The 16,408-nt window shown below is 46.0% G+C and overlaps 1 protein-coding gene and 1 long non-coding RNA gene across 2 annotated transcripts in view; one reads left to right on the top strand and one right to left on the bottom strand.

The window, feature by feature from the left end:
• Positions 1–2,531: 2,531 nt before the first annotated feature.
• Positions 2,532–15,572, bottom strand: LOC119434126 (uncharacterized). The gene is made up of 4 exons (XM_049658806.1): positions 15,443–15,572; positions 11,303–11,408; positions 8,357–8,445; positions 2,532–2,817 (listed from the first exon to the last, which is right to left on the bottom strand). The coding sequence occupies exons 1-4, from the start codon at positions 15,561–15,563 to the stop codon at positions 2,756–2,758; spliced, it is 378 nt and encodes a 125-aa protein (XP_049514763.1). The 5' UTR covers positions 15,564–15,572; the 3' UTR covers positions 2,532–2,755.
• LOC125941466 (uncharacterized) overlaps positions 8,329–16,408 on the top strand; it is a 208,884-nt gene continuing 200,804 nt past the window's right edge. The window contains exon 1 of the long non-coding RNA XR_007464348.1: positions 8,329–8,437. This is a non-coding gene — a long non-coding RNA (uncharacterized LOC125941466). The remainder of the gene's footprint in view (positions 8,438–16,408) is intronic.

The following is a 16,408-nucleotide window of genomic DNA, read 5'->3' as shown; positions in this document are numbered from 1 at the left end:
TTCTGTCAAGGCGTTTTCATGTAAAGAAGAACGCTGTATCTGGGTTGCTTTTGCTTCATATTCCACCTAAAATGTCAATGTACATGCTTCGTCGAATTCTACCAAGCGCATAAAATAGCTGTCGTCTAGCCCATCAGACTTGCATTGCTTACAAAGCACAGACGCATGCGTCATTCGTACCGACGTCAATAGACAGTTTTAGAATAGCGTTTCTTGGCTTACGTACGTTAAACGTAAGCACCTTTGCGGGACGTTACGGTGAGCGTTCTTGCAACACTTTTAGTTTACAGTACAGGAGCGCAAACGGTAAGGAAGACGTTATAAAACAGGGTGCCGTCTGGTGCCTCCTGCCAAACGTATCCAAGCCGAGACAATCCATTAGCATCCATCCTGTTGTCGCTATGCGGACGCGTCTCGTTAGGCCTATTGGCACCGGAATCGACGCACGATCTCGGAAATTGGACGCGCTATGCGCGCATAACTTACGTTTAGCCAAAGCTACAATGAAACTGAAACCGTATATGTGTGAGGCCGTTGCTGAATATATTCTGGAGTTTGATTACCACTCCCAAGTACAAAACGCAATTTGGCTTAATTGATTTTAGTATCGGCACAAAAGGACATCCTCGTGTTCGAGTTTGCACTTGGCCGAAACACACTGTTGCTGGGTCAACACGTTTATTGAAAAACGAGAATCTCGCGAAATCCGGCTGTACATCCCGCCTAATCATGAATTGAAGTTACGCGTCAACGAATATTCTAATGGTTTTCACGCCTTCGAAACTACCTTGAGTTGCAAAATTCTGAAACACCGTTTAAATTGTACCAAACGCCACAAAATCATTTCTCTGGAGAAATGGTCATTAGAAACAATGTGTCCTACACGACTTGCCGAGAACGCGGCAACATGTTTACACAGATGGCTCGGTTATGCTCAACAGCTCTTCGGCTGCAGTTGTCATCCCGGGGAAATCTGTAGAAATCAAGTCATAAGCATCTTGTATACTACATCCAAAGGGTACAAATCGCTACACTCCGTGCTCCACTTGAAGAAGTTCGTCCGACGCCAAGCTAGCAATGGACAATTTTCTGCGACTCTAAGGCGGCCCTGTAAAGGGGTCCTCAACGCACCCTTGTGTAGAGTGTCGGCGAACCTGCCTTGTTACTGTGTTATGCCTTAAATGTTGCTCTTCGGTGTTTCCCCGCGACAAGTTACATAAATTTATACCCAAAAACCTAAACGCAACATGAACCAGCACTTCTGTATCTCTGATAACTGATGCAGTTGGTCTGCCGTCCAGGTTCTGTTGAGCTGTCATTCTTCCCGAAAAGTGGCACTTGCATTCCTTCTCTTTCAGTGCCATTCGGAAAATAAACAAAGCTTCACTTCATTTCTTAGGTGCAAAACACATGCAATATTAGAAGCAAACTTTGTTCAACCGGCTTTCTTTACTTTTAGACAGGCGCCGCGCTTTTCACATGCGCGTTTTACAAGCCTAATTTGAGTGACCACCTAGTACTGTATTTAGGACTAACACCATCATTAACTCTGTCCTTTACGTACCCATGGAATTCGGGCAAGAGAATTTACTAGAATACGCCCTTCATAGAGAGGTGGTGCACACGGTGCGCCACTTGAACTAAAGTACAAAGAACACAAAACAACAACACCAGAATTTCATTTAAAGATAGTATGTTGCGTCTTCATAATTTCAACCACACTAAAGAAAATTGCAAAAATCTTTTTCTTTCTGGCGTTTTACGTGCCAAAACCAGTTCTGATTAGGAGGCGCGCCGTAGTGGAGGGCTCCGGATCCATTTTGAGCACCTGGGGTTCTTTAACGTCCACTACAACGCGAGCACACGGGCACTTTAGTTTTTCGCCTTCATCGAAATGCGACCGCCGCAGCCAGAATTCGATCCCGCAACCTCGTGCTCAGCATCGCAACGCCTTAGCTCACTGAGCCGCCGTGTCGGGCCATCGCCAATGATGATGGTCAAAGTCAGCGAATGGCCTAAAGCTTTGTTAAATGAGCAATGCGATTCAAGGCGTACAATTGTTGCAGTCAGGCCATTCTGGTGGCGTTTATTCTTTCATTTCATAATTCCGTAGAGACCAAAGCCGGTAACAAATACATCTGCAGCGGTTCCGGAGCCCTCTCGGTATCCCGAGCGCCTCCACGACAGCATCTGAAATTTTACAGGCCCTGAAAGTTCTCGCTGGACAGCATTTGCGCATGAAGTATTTATTTTACCGCAACAAATACCATGTATGACACGCATGAGTTTGTGAGAAATACGCTTCCATCGAAATATATTAATCAGATATACTTACTGTTGGCGTTCGTTCCAGAACGCGAACAGCATGCACGCTGTGCATCGAGGTCCTTCTATCGCCGTTTAAAGCCTGACCACCAGTCATCGATCACCAACCACCTACCACGAAAACGGGCGAAAGTGCCAAGGCAAACTATTCGATCAGTAATTGGCAGACTTCAGCGGTTCATGCGGCTCTGAACTCAAATACAGCGCGGGCCCTACCGCCTTCTTAAGAAGTCTTTGGGATGCGCACGATGTCGTCCTAGCTGGAACCTAGAATTTCCTTTATGAAGTTTGACACGAAAGCTTGTGTGACAGCATCCGCGGCGATGACTCAGGCTTACGAGAGATTTATTGATGTCGGTGAGACATGAACTTCGCGAAAATTCTGGCCTCGTGGAGGCGTGCTGTCGATTTTATTTCATTCGGGAGAAAACTAGGTAGGGTTTATGTTATTCTCAGAAGGAGCCGCATCCTTAGTTTTCGCCTGGCGAGCATCTGGAAGAGAAGATATGGAAGTGCGGAGTAAAATTCAGTTGGCCGCACATTTTATGGGCTTACATCTAGAAACACCGGGCGTATATGGACACTATTATTACTGTTGCATTGAAATTGCCAGTTAGTTTCTCGATGACATCCAAAAATATTTCAGAACAAAGTTAGAACTATGAAAGATAGGTAACTTATAACGAATAACCTTCTAGTATACCAACTGTTCCAACTTTTGATAAATCTTTGCAGAATGATTTAACATCTCGCCTTTGGCGAATCGAGCAATTTTACTGCCACAGTTAGATTACTCGAGCAGGCGGACATTAACAGCGTGAAAAATCACATTATATATTTAACAGCAACGCCAGTGCATTTCGTTGCACATTTAAACACGGACATCTCTCAAAAATTGTGCTAGTCCTAGGATTTCGGCTGAAAAGACAAGACTTTCGTACTGCTCGACCTAAATTTCGCACTTTCCACTTGCATCCTGCCTGGAGTTATTCACTAAAAGTTATGAACACCTTTAATTCGCTACCTGGAGATGGACATTTCTACTGGCATTGTTTCCCTTTTCGGGTAATCCGCCTGAACGGGCCGGATCACGGTACATGAATTGCCCCTGCCCGAAGTTAGTAACAATACGTCATTATTGCCAGTAACGCTAACAGCTGCACGGTGAGCCTTCCGGCATTGAAAAATTGGTAACTGCACGGGTCCGAGATGAATGGAGTCTCCGTCACACATATCACCCAATGGCGGGTGGCCCGTGCCCGCATATTTCGCAATTTAGAAAAAGACAGGGTCTCAGATCTCTACTCTACCGGAGTTAACGTCACGCCAAGCGAGCTGGTCGACTGTTCTAGGGTGCCAAGGTCGCTGGGACAAGTGCGATAACGGTTTAGGTGCCTTGGAGTGAGTTAGTCACGTTCGACGACATCGCCGTACCTGCAAACTTGGGAAGTTTAAAATTTGTAAAATCCCGCGCTCACGACACTGAGAGCGGGGAACGGGGGGGGGGGGGGGGGGGGGGGGGGGCAATAGCATTTGTTTTCTATAACGCTTGCTCTGAACACACTCCTTTTGTGGGACACATGCGCAGTTTATTAGAGAGTTTTAGTTTCACGTACACAGGAGCTTTGCGCACGCAAACGTGAGAGTTCTACGTGCGCTACGCGTCGCATGTGAGGGACGCTTATAGTTTCGCGTACGCAACTGTCTGTTGTAGAAGGCCTTGAAAACGTATAGATAGTTGTTTCTGTATGTCTACTTGCGCCCTCTGATGGCAGACATCAACACTGTTTCAGCCAAGTTCGTTCAAGACGAGCCGAAATCGGAGCCATTGCGCGGTTCTCGAACTTAGCAAACAACGCGTCCGTGCTACGCAGTGCTGTGTTATCTGCCTGGTCCTAAGCTGCAAAATGCCTCCCAGCTTTCCTTTGTGATGATCATTAATTATCTGTGCTCTCGTGAACTTTGACACGCGCAAACAAGCAGCACAACACTATATACGGTGACTAACCACACGCACCGTCGGCACGGTTGGATGCGATCTTGAAACTGCTCTCGGCTGTGTCGAGATAACGCGTGATCAGCTCGCAGAGCCGATCACGTTCGTGGGGCGCGCAACGCAAAGGTGCAGATTTAGCGTGCGTATACGTGAGACGCGACGGGGGCTCCCTACGTTCTGCGCATGCGCATTTCGATCCCGCAAGATCTTCACGTACGTAGCGCTTCAACGTACGTGAAACTAAAACTGTCTATTAACAATCATTCACCTTTAGACACTGAACACAAGTGGCAGTTAACTTGGAACCGCAGAGACTGATAAACAACCCATTGTTTTTATGTCACAGTGACTCAGCGAATCTGCTAATGCTGATTTTGCCGGCATCAGGATTTCGTCTGCATAAACTTGTTGGAAGCACGTGCCCCCTTGGCGTTTTTTCGGTGTGAGATGATTTCTAACGTAAACTTCGAAGACGAGGAGTGAATTTTTTTCGCGAGCAGAATTTATTTCTCGAGAAACTTCATGGAACATTCGAGAAATCGCAGAGGGAGCTCAAATTCGTAAACTTTACAAAACATTCTGGAGAATTGGTAGGTGCGTATCACGCGCGGCAAATGTTTTGTTCATAAAAATTTAGTTCGGGGGTTTTCCACTTGCCAAAACCACAATGCGATTGTGAGGCACGCTGGAGCGGAGGACTCCCGGAATAATTTCGACCACCTGTGACTCTTTTTTTGTGCGCCGAATGCACAGTACACGGGCGCTCTTGACTTTCGCCCCCATCAAAGCGCGGCCGCCGCGAGCGGGATTTCATCCTGCGCCCTCGGGATTAGCAGCGCAACCCCAAAGCTACTATGCCGCCACCACGACGGGTAATTTTCTTCACCACGATGCATCTTCGCCAAATGGTAAACACACTGGGACGTGCAATTGTCGCCAAGAAATCGCTTTCTCGTTATATGGGAAGCACGCGTCTTACGCGCTAATTTGCTGTGGTCCGCAATTGAAGATATCATCGGTAGTTGCATTTAATAAACAGAACACGGCACGATAAGAATCGCCGTCGATTTTACCCTAAAATGCGTTACTAAGGACTAGAGATATGGTTCTCGATAAAATAAGCAGGTTAAATTGCTTACTTAAACAGGAACGCTGTACTTCTCGAAATCTGAAATAACACGAAGTCTGAGAGATATTCGCAATTTAAAGACATGAGCACGGATGTCAAAAGCCAAAGCTATGCTATTGCCTTCTGCTGATGAGCCTGTTGCTTTAGCGAACCCGGTAGCCTGACGCTCGTACGGTGTGCGTGCAAGGGGACTAAATGATTATGCCGCCTGTATACGTCTATATTAGGCAAGAAAAAAATTAATCCGCGGATCCCACCCTTACGTGGAAACCAGTGTTGAGCGAAGCTTTTGGTTGATGTTGGCGCAAACGGTAAAATGAGAGCTACGCAAGTGTAACGCTAATGAGCCAAATGTTTGCAAAAAATGGCGCAAATGTAACTATTGCATTCAATTTGCAATTGCTCTTTAAAATCAAATGGTCTTGCATAGGCTTAGCCGTTTAAATCACGCACCCAACGTCATCGTCACACGCACAATCTTCTCCTGTACGAAGCACGCACAAGCCTCTTCAAAAATTCCTTTTAGGCGAGTTGAACTCCTTGTGGAATGATATCACTGCATCAGATACTGCAATCAATTTAGAACGTGTTTTGTATTTAGCATTTCAAATACAGACGAGTCCTCGCTGTTTTCTGTTTGCTTTGTGAGAGCATGCGTTTAATAATCTTTAAAGTTATTCGTGTACTACTGGCCACTAAGCTGTTTATTTCTTGTTATATTGTAGTGGTGGCTGCTACACGTAGTGGCATATTGTAGAACAATACATCTTGTTATGCATTCTCTTCGTTTTCGTCGTTTTTTCTCAGTTTGCTTTTCAAACAAACACAACTTCGTACCTATTGAGATACTTCTTAGCAAATACCTGGGTTCTTTCGTCGTTTTTGCTGTAGCGAGTTCTTAATGTACTTTTCTTTTCTTACTTAAGATGTGTACTTCCGAGTTTGATTACGCCTCATAACATGTGTTTAACAGGTATGAAATCCCCCCTCATTAGTCCTATGTTACCGCAGTATATTGCAAACAAAAATAAAAAATAAAATGAACACAATAGAACGGTGTTGACGGAGTGACGACGACAGACTATATCCGGCATCTGGTCTGCAAAATACCCGGATGGCGAAGGAATGACGCCGAACACGTGACGATGACAGTCTGTGTTGGAGATTACGTAGGCACTTGCGCATATCTAGTATATATTGTTACGGGAATAGCGTGTATTTACAAATTATTACTATGTATAAGGTTACAACAGCCACAAGCAGCGGCGACTGATGCAAGGCTCTCGCGTACCTCTGGCCACTTCGTCGCTGTCGTCGTCCTAGCGACAGTCGCGGTTCCTTCACTGTCTCGTTGCAACATCCATACTTGGCCTCATCCAATTACTTCTCATCCTGACAAACTTTCATCACTGACTCACGTGTCCGGCTTTAGAGTTTTACTCTCTACCTCCTGGTTAAGTTAATTGTAGATTATTCCCTGCCCCCACGAAGAAAAAAAAAGAAAACCATTACATTTCATGATCACGTAAGTTATCTACACACGAATACCGAACTCGAGAAACTTCTTTCGTGGTTTATTTCTGGCTTTGTAGACCGCTCCGTAGATACCAACTGACTCCTTTTCAGAAACAAGATGCATGATTTGATAAATACATTCGTGCTTACAACAACCGTAACAGAAAAGCAGTCATCGCCCTTGGTTTAACTCGACGTTGAAATGTCTAAATAACAAAAAATAAAAATAAAAAGACTCCCGTGCCGCTAGCCGCTCCGAAAGCGCATGGCAGAAATATCGCGCTGCAGAAACAAACATTCGAATCGCTCTCTAGGAAAACTAAACGAGCCTTTTCCTCCACAACTATCCCGAACATGCCCTGCATGCTAATGCAAAACCGTTCTGGAAAGATTTAAATTCTAATCAAGAGCAAGCGCTTGCCCTATTCGAAGACCACGACCAGCGTATTCCTGACTATTAAAACTTTCGAGGCACTTAATCGCTCGTTCACATCTGTTTTTACTAACGAACCTGATGATCATCTGCCTAATTTTCCATCTTATGACTATCGCACTATGCCCGTCATCACCTTTAGTCCTGCAGGCATCGCAAATATAATTCGCCCGATCGAGGTATCATCTCCTCATCAGGCATTAATGGCATAAGTTCTAAAATTCCCCAAACACCAAACACCTTGTCAGGGAAATCCTCTGTCATTTTTTTTCAGTTGTCAATGTCATTAGGAGTTGCGCGAGACGATTGGAATCTGGGAAAGATTATTCCAGTCCCGAAGGAAGCTCGGCGTCCTCATGGCGGCGCCCTATCATCCTAACGAGCCCACGCTTTAAACTATTGGACCGTGCAATTTACTCGCACACTGAAAGTTTTATTTTTGGTGAAATTTCTTTACTCCTGATCATCATGGTTTTTCAGAAAGCTCTATCTTGTGACACCCAATTAGCGCTGTTCATTGACGACATAAGCTCTAGACTAACCTTGACGTAAGTATTCCAGTTGACGCCCTGTTCTTGTACTTTGAAAAAGAGTTGGACAAATTACCGCAAAAATGGCTCCTTAAACTTTGTGATGTAAAACCCGTGTTATACGGGTGTCACACGGCGCACTTTTGCTCGCTATCAAGCCCGATCCGGATCGAATTTCTCGGTCGTGATTGGCTCCTTCGCGCAAGCTGCGCGATGGAGCCAAAAGCAATCGAGAATTTCGATTTGGATCCAGCTTGATTGCGATCAAGAATGGTCGTGTGACATCGGTATAACAATCATGTTAAAATTGTGTAACTTACGGGATGGGCGAAACAGTGTTCAAGCCGTAGGTACTATTTTGTCGCAATGATACGCGAGAACTTGCTTTCTGTGTACTCCCAGGTTACCTTCTACTCATGAGAACTCACTTCGAGGTTCAGGGCACACTCGTTCACAGCATTGAGGAAATTCTTCCCCTGGTTTTTTCCACTGGCATCCTGTCTCCAGAGGTGAGCATCTGTAAGATGGAAACATTTTCTCAACTTTCCGCAGTGCTTCAGTCCTTGTCTAACACGCTTGTTCACTAGTTGTAGAGGGTGTCCCCGATATTTTATGCATCGCATTTATTTTCTTAAAGGCGCAGTGTCGCCCGAAAGGTGAAGCATCGATTCCGGTAGCAAATTAGTGGACAGCTATAGCACCGCTCCTTAAAATGCTTTCATGCCAAGTAAAGTTTATATATATATATATATATATATATATATATATATATATATAGGTCAATTACTCATAGGGGACCCTGATCTAGAGAAAGAAATTCGCAGAAGAATAAAATGTCAAATCCTGACTGGCAGCTTACCACTGTCGTTGAAAAGAAAAGTGTTCAATCATTGCATTCTACCGGTGCTAACATATGGGGCAGAAACTTGGAGGTTAACAAAGAAGCTCGAGAACAAGTTAAGAACCGCACAAAGAGCGATGGAATGAAAATTCTTAGGAGTAACGTTAAGAGACAGGAAGAGAGCGGTGTGGATCAGAGAACAAACGGAGTTGCCGATATTCTCGTTGACATTAATCGGAAGAAATGGAGCTGGGCAGGCCATGTAATGCGTAGGATGGATAACCGGTTGACCATTAGGGTTACAGAATGGATACCAAGAGAAGGGAAGCGCAATCGAGGTCGGCAGAAAACCAGATGGAATGATGAAGTTAGGAAATTTGCAGACGCAAGTTGGAATACGCTAGCGCAAGACAGGGTAATTGGAGATCGCAGGGAGAGGCCTTCGTCCTGCAGTGGACATAAAAAATATATAGGCTGATGATGATGAACTAAGGATAGTAGTTTTATCGGTCGTTTAAACTTGTAAACATAAGCATACTAACTAAATGAACTAGCATGGTGTCACGCGGGCACAAGCAAACATGAGCGCATCGCACTCGATGACCGCAGAAACTCGCTGTCAAAGCTCTTCTTCTTCTTTTTGAGGTTTTACGTGCCAAACCCAGTTCTGATTATGATGAACGCCGTAGTGGAGGGCTCCCGATGAATTTCGACCACCTGGGGTTCTTTCACGTGCACAACAACGCAAGCACACAGGCGTTTTTGCATTTCGCCTCCACCGAAATGCGGGCAACCTCGCAAGAGCAGCAGCGAGCGAATTGACCTTCCTGCCGCCGCTCGCATCAACGCCAAGTAAGCCGCGAAAACACAGCGGAAAGCAGACTCTGTTCCCGTCGCAGATAGCTTTCGAGATACAGCGGCCGGGGCCACTGCATTAATTCAGTCTAACAATTAATCGCAATTCGCTATGTTTTAACCACTGATCTAAATGGGGTGCTGTCAATGAAGAAATTGTAGAATATTTAGGGAAACTTAAAACTGGCATGTTTTCAGCCAAGTAATTTTTGCCCGTGTGTTCTTTCCGGCTGATAAAAGTAAAATCCGGCGGAAATGAAATATATCACGTGACTAAATGTTCGCCCGCATAAAAAAAAAACAGCGCCCTTAAACACTTTTCAAGGGAGTTAGTGAGCACACTCTTTCTATGACGCATCAACATCCCCAGTTATTGGCGCTCTTTCCTTATCAACACCAAGGCGGCCCGCTGTAGCGGTCCGGACGCACCACATAAATGTGCCAGCTCTGCCGCTAACATCTATGGAGCTTGCTGAGGGCGGTGCTTTGAGATGCGAGCGTTAGTGTTTTTTTTTTTTTTTTTTGCGGGAAAAATAATTTCTAAATTGAATGGCATCAAGGACAAATTACTGACGGCTACTCTACTCGACTGTGGACAATATGCACTTTGTGTAGAGCGGCCCATCATGTTTTTGAAAGCGCCAAGCATGATGTCTGGCACATGGTATATATATATATATATATATATATATATATATATATATATATATATATATCAGCAGCCCTTCGATATCTCTAAGGTCAGAGGGTCAGAGGGGTTGGTGGGGTTTAGGGCTAGAAAGGCTGTGATGAACGACACCACATTAAACATGACTCTGACGTTCGGCTGCATAGGGGATCAAATTCGCAGTATAGCGACGCAGGCATTCCGAAGGGGGTCATACACAAAATCGCGGACGTACGAAGCCTTCGCCAATTATGTTTGGAAACGAATTGAGACCATAACTGCGGCTAACAAAGCGGCACTTCGAGTGTTTCTCTCGTTTCTTTCTTTATACCCTTATACCACTTTGTTCTGCGTAGTTTAGTAAACTTGACTTGGTTGACCTCCCTGCCTTTCCTCTTCCCTTTCGTAGTAAACGTGCCTTTTAACAACCAATTAGATCAATGTGTTCTTGAACCTGGACAAATGGACGCAAGTTGCGCGTTTGTGCTCGTTCTGCTGTGAACTGCCACGTCAAAGTTGCGTTTCCAATTCCGAATTTCTTCTCACTTGGTGCTCGAGCACCGGACGAGATGCGACAGTTCTTTGCTGTCGTTGCCAATTACTTAACAAGACGATACAAATAAATACAAATAACATTGCGATACAAAACTTGCAAGCGTATATTATCGCACTCAACCTCAGGTGCACTGTTTTGTATTCATTAGCATTAGGCAAAGCTAACTTACGGGCGGTGCGAGCAATTTTGAAAGCCTTTTGATGTTTTCAAACGCTGGCTAAGCATGTGCTCCATGCGACTTTTGGCGAATATAACAAGAAAACACTTGCTGTTAAGATTAGGTTTGTAGAACATATGAAACTCGTGTATAAAATGCAAGATAAAATGATATAATCCATTCGTGTTGTACGTGTATCAACAGATTCAAAGCAAAACTTGAGATGCTTTGACGTGACGCAACCCTATAGCTCTCGATGTATGGCCATGCAACTAGGATTGATGAAATGTTTACGTACTCCACCACTTCTACTTCCTTCTGCCTGGCCATACAGGTCATTTGAGCGCAGAGATCCTTCGAATACAGTGTGCTGTTGAAAAGCCGATTGTTGTAGTAGCAGTATCCTGTAAAATGTTAGAAATGCAGCATACCGATTAAATTCAAGTGATTTAAAAAATAGCACACTTTCGACTCGGTGCAGCCCTCATGACACTTTTTGTCCGTACGTATACCAGAAAATGCTTTTGAAGTCGCTTATATTTCACCCAGGAATTTGTAATTTTTCTACTCATCAGAAAATCAGCAGCATCAATGTTCTTGGCTTTTCGCTATGACCATTTCTGCAGCACAACAAATTTCTACGCTTCACCACTTTCTTCTATCAGGCTCAAATATCATGTAGTCATAGTTTTTCGTACGGCATCTCAATGGCAAATGTACATCTTTAGTACCGCTATCAATGTGTAAAGATTATTTGGCAAGTGCCCTAGCTTAAAATTATGAGGTTTTACGTGCCAAAACCACGACCTGATTATGAGGCACGCCGTAGTGGGGGACTCCGGAAATTTAGACCACCTGGGGTTCTTTAACGTGCACCTAAATCTAAGTACACGGGTGTTTTCGCATTTCGCCCCCATCGAAATGCGGCCGCCGTGGCCGGGATTCAATCCCGTGACCTCGTGCTCAGCAGCCCAACACCATAGCCACTGAGCAACCACGGCGGGTGGTACCCTAGCTTCCTCATGCGAAAAGTGTGACGAAAAAAGTAAAAAAAAAAAAAAGCCGAGAGTTCGCGTAGGCGAAGAAATGAAGATCCGGAGGCTTGTGAAAGTGGCCGGTTGAATTCGTGGCGATACTACGCATAACATCGCGAAGAAATCCTGAGCGCCAGCAAACTAAGTGTGTGGCTTACCACTAGGCTTTCCCAAGCTCCGCTGGTCTCTGGTGTTTACGGTAGCAGAGTCACGCATAATGTTTACCGCGAAGCTGTATACCTCTCGTTTGTCGGAAAATTTCTTGACATTTCGTGACGTAAACACAAACCGCCAGGTTAACAATTGAAGGCAAACGGCATATCTGTCTTTGCAATCAGGCATATATATATATATCTGCCTGATTGCAAAGACAGATATACACTTAGTGACGTCACCACGCTTTCATATACTCAACAACTCATTCAGTGCATTCTAAGACTGCCATTGGTAGACCGCGGAAATTAAAGACACCAGAAGAACAGCATGAATACAATGTTCGACCATGGGTGGTGTTTGATACAGCTTCGCTGGACATTCACGTTCGCAGGGTGGGATGGCGGCCAATTTGTTTTTTTTTTTCACACTCTGTCCCCGGTAACGTGGCTTCCGCCACACGCCGCACGCTTGCAGGCGCATTCATGTCTCTGGGTCGGGTCTCGCGTTCCACACGTGTATCACACTGCAAAAGTCGGTGTTGGGCACACGTCTGTATATACGATGCCCGGTTTGGTGGCAGACCTTGTGCACTTGGTTCGTTGGTTTGTAGGGGTAGGACAGGGATTCCGCCCCCATGGAGTAAACACCGCCCGTGAAGGTAATAATGGCCGTTTTGTACAAACCAAGTATTCTCGCCCGCTCGATCACTACCCCCTGGGTACGTACCCTGACGTTGGCCACGAGTTCTGCCGGCGTTGTATTGGGTAGAATTCCGTGTATCATACTTCGGATGGAATCCTCAGGGTAGCCACATACACGTTAAATGGACGCGGTCGGCCCCAAATGTTAGGGTGGATGATCTTCCTCACCTGTTCGGCCACGTGCTCGTGTGGCGTCGAAATCAAGATGATGCTCGAGCCGGGATGGATGCGGAGTAGAAAAAAGCTTCCGTTGAATTGCCGTTGGCAGATGTCGATCACGGCCATAGACAGTTCCGGTCCGAGTAAGTCTTTCACAGCTAGGCCTTTGAACGGCCTCATCACAACTTTCATGTCCCTCGGCAGGGGCGGGAGCAGTTGTCGTCTTCTCGGACGGTGTCCACTCTTCTGGTTCTTTTGCGGCGATGGACCGCTCGACGTATTGGTGGTGGTGTCGCGATCGGTTGATTTTTTTTCTCTTTTTCCTGCTGTACCTGTTGCGTCTTCTGTCGTCGCGACAGGACCGCCTGCCAGCCGTCTTCCGGCCACGTGCGGCTGTTGCCGCCTGTCGTGGCTGCGTTGTCTTCTTCCATTGAATCCCTAGATGGCATATCCTGGTAATCCGTTTGGTTGGGTGCTGTGCTCAACACTTCACGCGTTGGGGGCCATTCGTGCCTCCTGGTGAGGTCCTGATGGCTGTTGTACCGCCGACATAGGGTGGTTGAAGCCCGACCACGTCTTGGTCCAGCTGCCGCCTGGGCAGCGACTCACTAGGCCTAACTAGGCTTCGCCCGCTTCGAAGCTTTTTAACTGTGGGAAAAGAGCGAAATCAGTCACTCACGGCTGAGAGTCGTCTCTGCCAATGCCAGATCACTTGACGGTTCCAATACAGTTCAGAATAAGAGTCCCATAAAGAGGTTTCCGCACAAAAATATGAAATATTGACGAAGTGGATGGAAGCATGTCCGCTCCCGTTGTCGCTCCCGAAGTGTTCAGCCGGTGTCATAAAGGAGTTTCTTCGAAGAGCGGTACCTGCCCAGTACCGTATCTACAGTGGCCCTCGTCGGCGTGAAAGAGGTTCGTTGAAGAGCGGCACGTATGTACACATTGCATCATACACAGTAACCCAAGTGTGTCCGGCGGTTGGTTTCGAACCCTGTTACCCCAGCACAGCCCAATGCACAGCCCTGTTCCCAATGCGCTACCCATTCGACCACGGACTACCCACCGACCCAGGTAGCCGGGAGAACGCGTGGTTAGATACAAAGATCCATAGATGCGAACATGGCCCCCGGAAAGTGCGGGAAGCGCCCTAAGAATGCGAACGCATTAAAACTATGTACGTAGCACCAGTTTCAAAAAATGTGAAGTCCCAATTTGCCGTAAAACGTATTGCTGTACTGCAATTTCTTACTGTGCGGTAACATCCACACTTGACAGTGACAGCACTCATTCTGATAAAGGTACCACTCCTAGCTTGCTGATTAGCGCTCATGTGAAGGCCCTGATGGGGGCAATTCTTCAAAAGTTACACTGGTGTAGCCCATACAACATCATGTTGCCCTTCCTTGGCTAGTTTCAGCTGTGTTACACAGCGAATCGCTTTAAATAAGGCAGTTTTCAATGTATCACCGTGCTAGACGGCTGAAACTGCACAATTTAACGTTTGCTTGAAACTAAGGTGCTCAAGAGAGCGCGACATGTATGCGTCACTATACAATGTGAGCTATACACAGAGGCGTGAAATAAAGCAAGTGCCTTAGACATAACTCATCAATACGAGGACACCAGCGAAATATTTCTGTAGTGCGACCAAACTAATACAAAGAAGTCGCAGTTTCGCCCGAAAACCGAAGCATCGATTGCGATAGCAAATTCGTGGACAGCTATACAATGTAAGGACATTAGCTTTGTCGGCCGTATAAGCTTGTAAACATAGGCATACTAACTAAATTAACAAGCATGGTGTCACGCGCGCACGAGCAAACATGTACGCATCTCAGTCGATGACCGCAGAATCTGGCTGTCAAAACTCTGTAGTGATCGAGTCAGCGCAGCAGCAGCTGCGAGGGACTTGAGCTTCGTGCCGGCGCTCGCATCAACGTGATCTTAGCCCCGAAAACATAGGGAGGGCGTAATCTACCCCCTCCGCAGATGGCTGTCCAGATACAGCCGCGCGGGTGGGTGCTTGCGGCACAGAACACGCCCCCCCCCCCCCCCCCCCCCCCCCCGACGCCATCCGGCCCGGCGGGAGCGCGCGGCGGCAGTAAGGCGCGGCCGCTCCACCTCATAACCCTCCCTCCGGAGCGTTGTGCGTGACTGGAAGACTGCGCTTCCTTCCCGCTTCCCGCCCTTTTGCGCGAGCCGTGATTGCCGGCGCACTGTCGCATGCTTTCATTCGCACATACAGCGGATGGCGCGCGGCGACGATTTTATCACCCGTGGACTTTATACGGAACCTCACGGCGACGGCGGAATTTCGCCTAGAGTGTCCATATAATTGCAATGAAAAGCGAAGTCGGCATAGTTAGCACATTGGTTGAAACGTACCTCTTGTTACAGTGACATTTAAAGCAATGAATATTTTAACATTGGGATATTCATCTCCGCTACTACGAGCCAGCCAGAGTAGCAATGCAGCGAAAACGCTGTTTACTAACACGCCGTCCATTTATGTATAGCGTCAGAAATCTGCCTGCAAAGCAAGAGAAAGAAAGTAAAGGCCCCATTTTCTTCGCAACATATCCAGTGAAACAGAGTACAAAAGTTGATTAGAGCGTCACATTTTTTTGTAATAGTAATTTGTATAATTATTATTCTATGCGCTTGTGCAGCTACACTTTCTGCCCATCTATGCATGTACTTCTGAGTGAGCAGGCAGCTCGACGCTCAGCCGCCGAGCTAAGAAAAGCAGCAGAGAACACAAAGTGGCATAGTAAGAAATGCTATGCACGAAATGGAAATCTCGAAATCTCGAAATCTCCAAGAAACAATGGTAATGGTCTAAACTATTAAAAAAACAAATTTTCTGAGTTGGTAATGCTTCATTTTGAATAAAAGAATGCATATAAAAACCAAGACCAACAGATAGAACGTCACGCACCACCAGTGCTGAATTCTCAACTGAAGGCACGAATGCATTCATGTCCATACAGGTTGTTTCACTTAACTTGGGCCAAACCTTTAAAATATGCAGATGCTACGTCGTTGGACAGAACGAACGTAATCTTGCTTACCGTCGCGTGGTGATACTCTGATTATTTTTGCATTCCGGCTAATTAGAAAATTGGTCTTAATAATTATTCAACTACTCAAATATTATATTTAGATGAAAAGTGTCGATGAGAAAATTGTAGAGCAACATGAAAAAATTCCCGATACAGCTTTTTGTTGCTCAATACGTGCCACATGAGCGGCCAGCCGCGCGGCAATTTTGCGTGTATTGGCGGGCTTTCACGCTCGGAAAAACGTTTTACAGCGTAAGCTGTTATGGGCTCATTCCATTAGCCGTTTCTG

The sequence above is a fragment of the Dermacentor silvarum genome, chromosome 11 (assembly GCF_013339745.2).
Source record: "Dermacentor silvarum isolate Dsil-2018 chromosome 11, BIME_Dsil_1.4, whole genome shotgun sequence".
Classification (NCBI taxonomy): Eukaryota; Metazoa; Arthropoda; class Arachnida; order Ixodida; family Ixodidae; genus Dermacentor; species Dermacentor silvarum.
Note: the sequence above shows the minus strand (reverse complement) of the source record. Positions and strands in the feature narration are given on the sequence as shown.

Bases quoted from the DNA above. Each gene is read 5' to 3' on its own strand.
- LOC119434126 (XM_049658806.1), bottom strand. From the start codon at position 15,563: ATGGACGGCGTGTTAGTAAACAGCGTTTTCGCTGCATTGCTACTCTGG. The intron at 8,446-11,302 runs GTACGTAAACAT...TCCATCTTACAG, and splicing joins AAGGAAGTAGAAGTGGTGGA to ATGCTCACCTCTGGAGACAG. The intron at 2,818-8,356 runs GTGAGTTCTCAT...CTTCTCTTCCAG, and splicing joins AGTGTGCCCTGAACCTCGAA to ATGCTCGCCAGGCGAAAACT.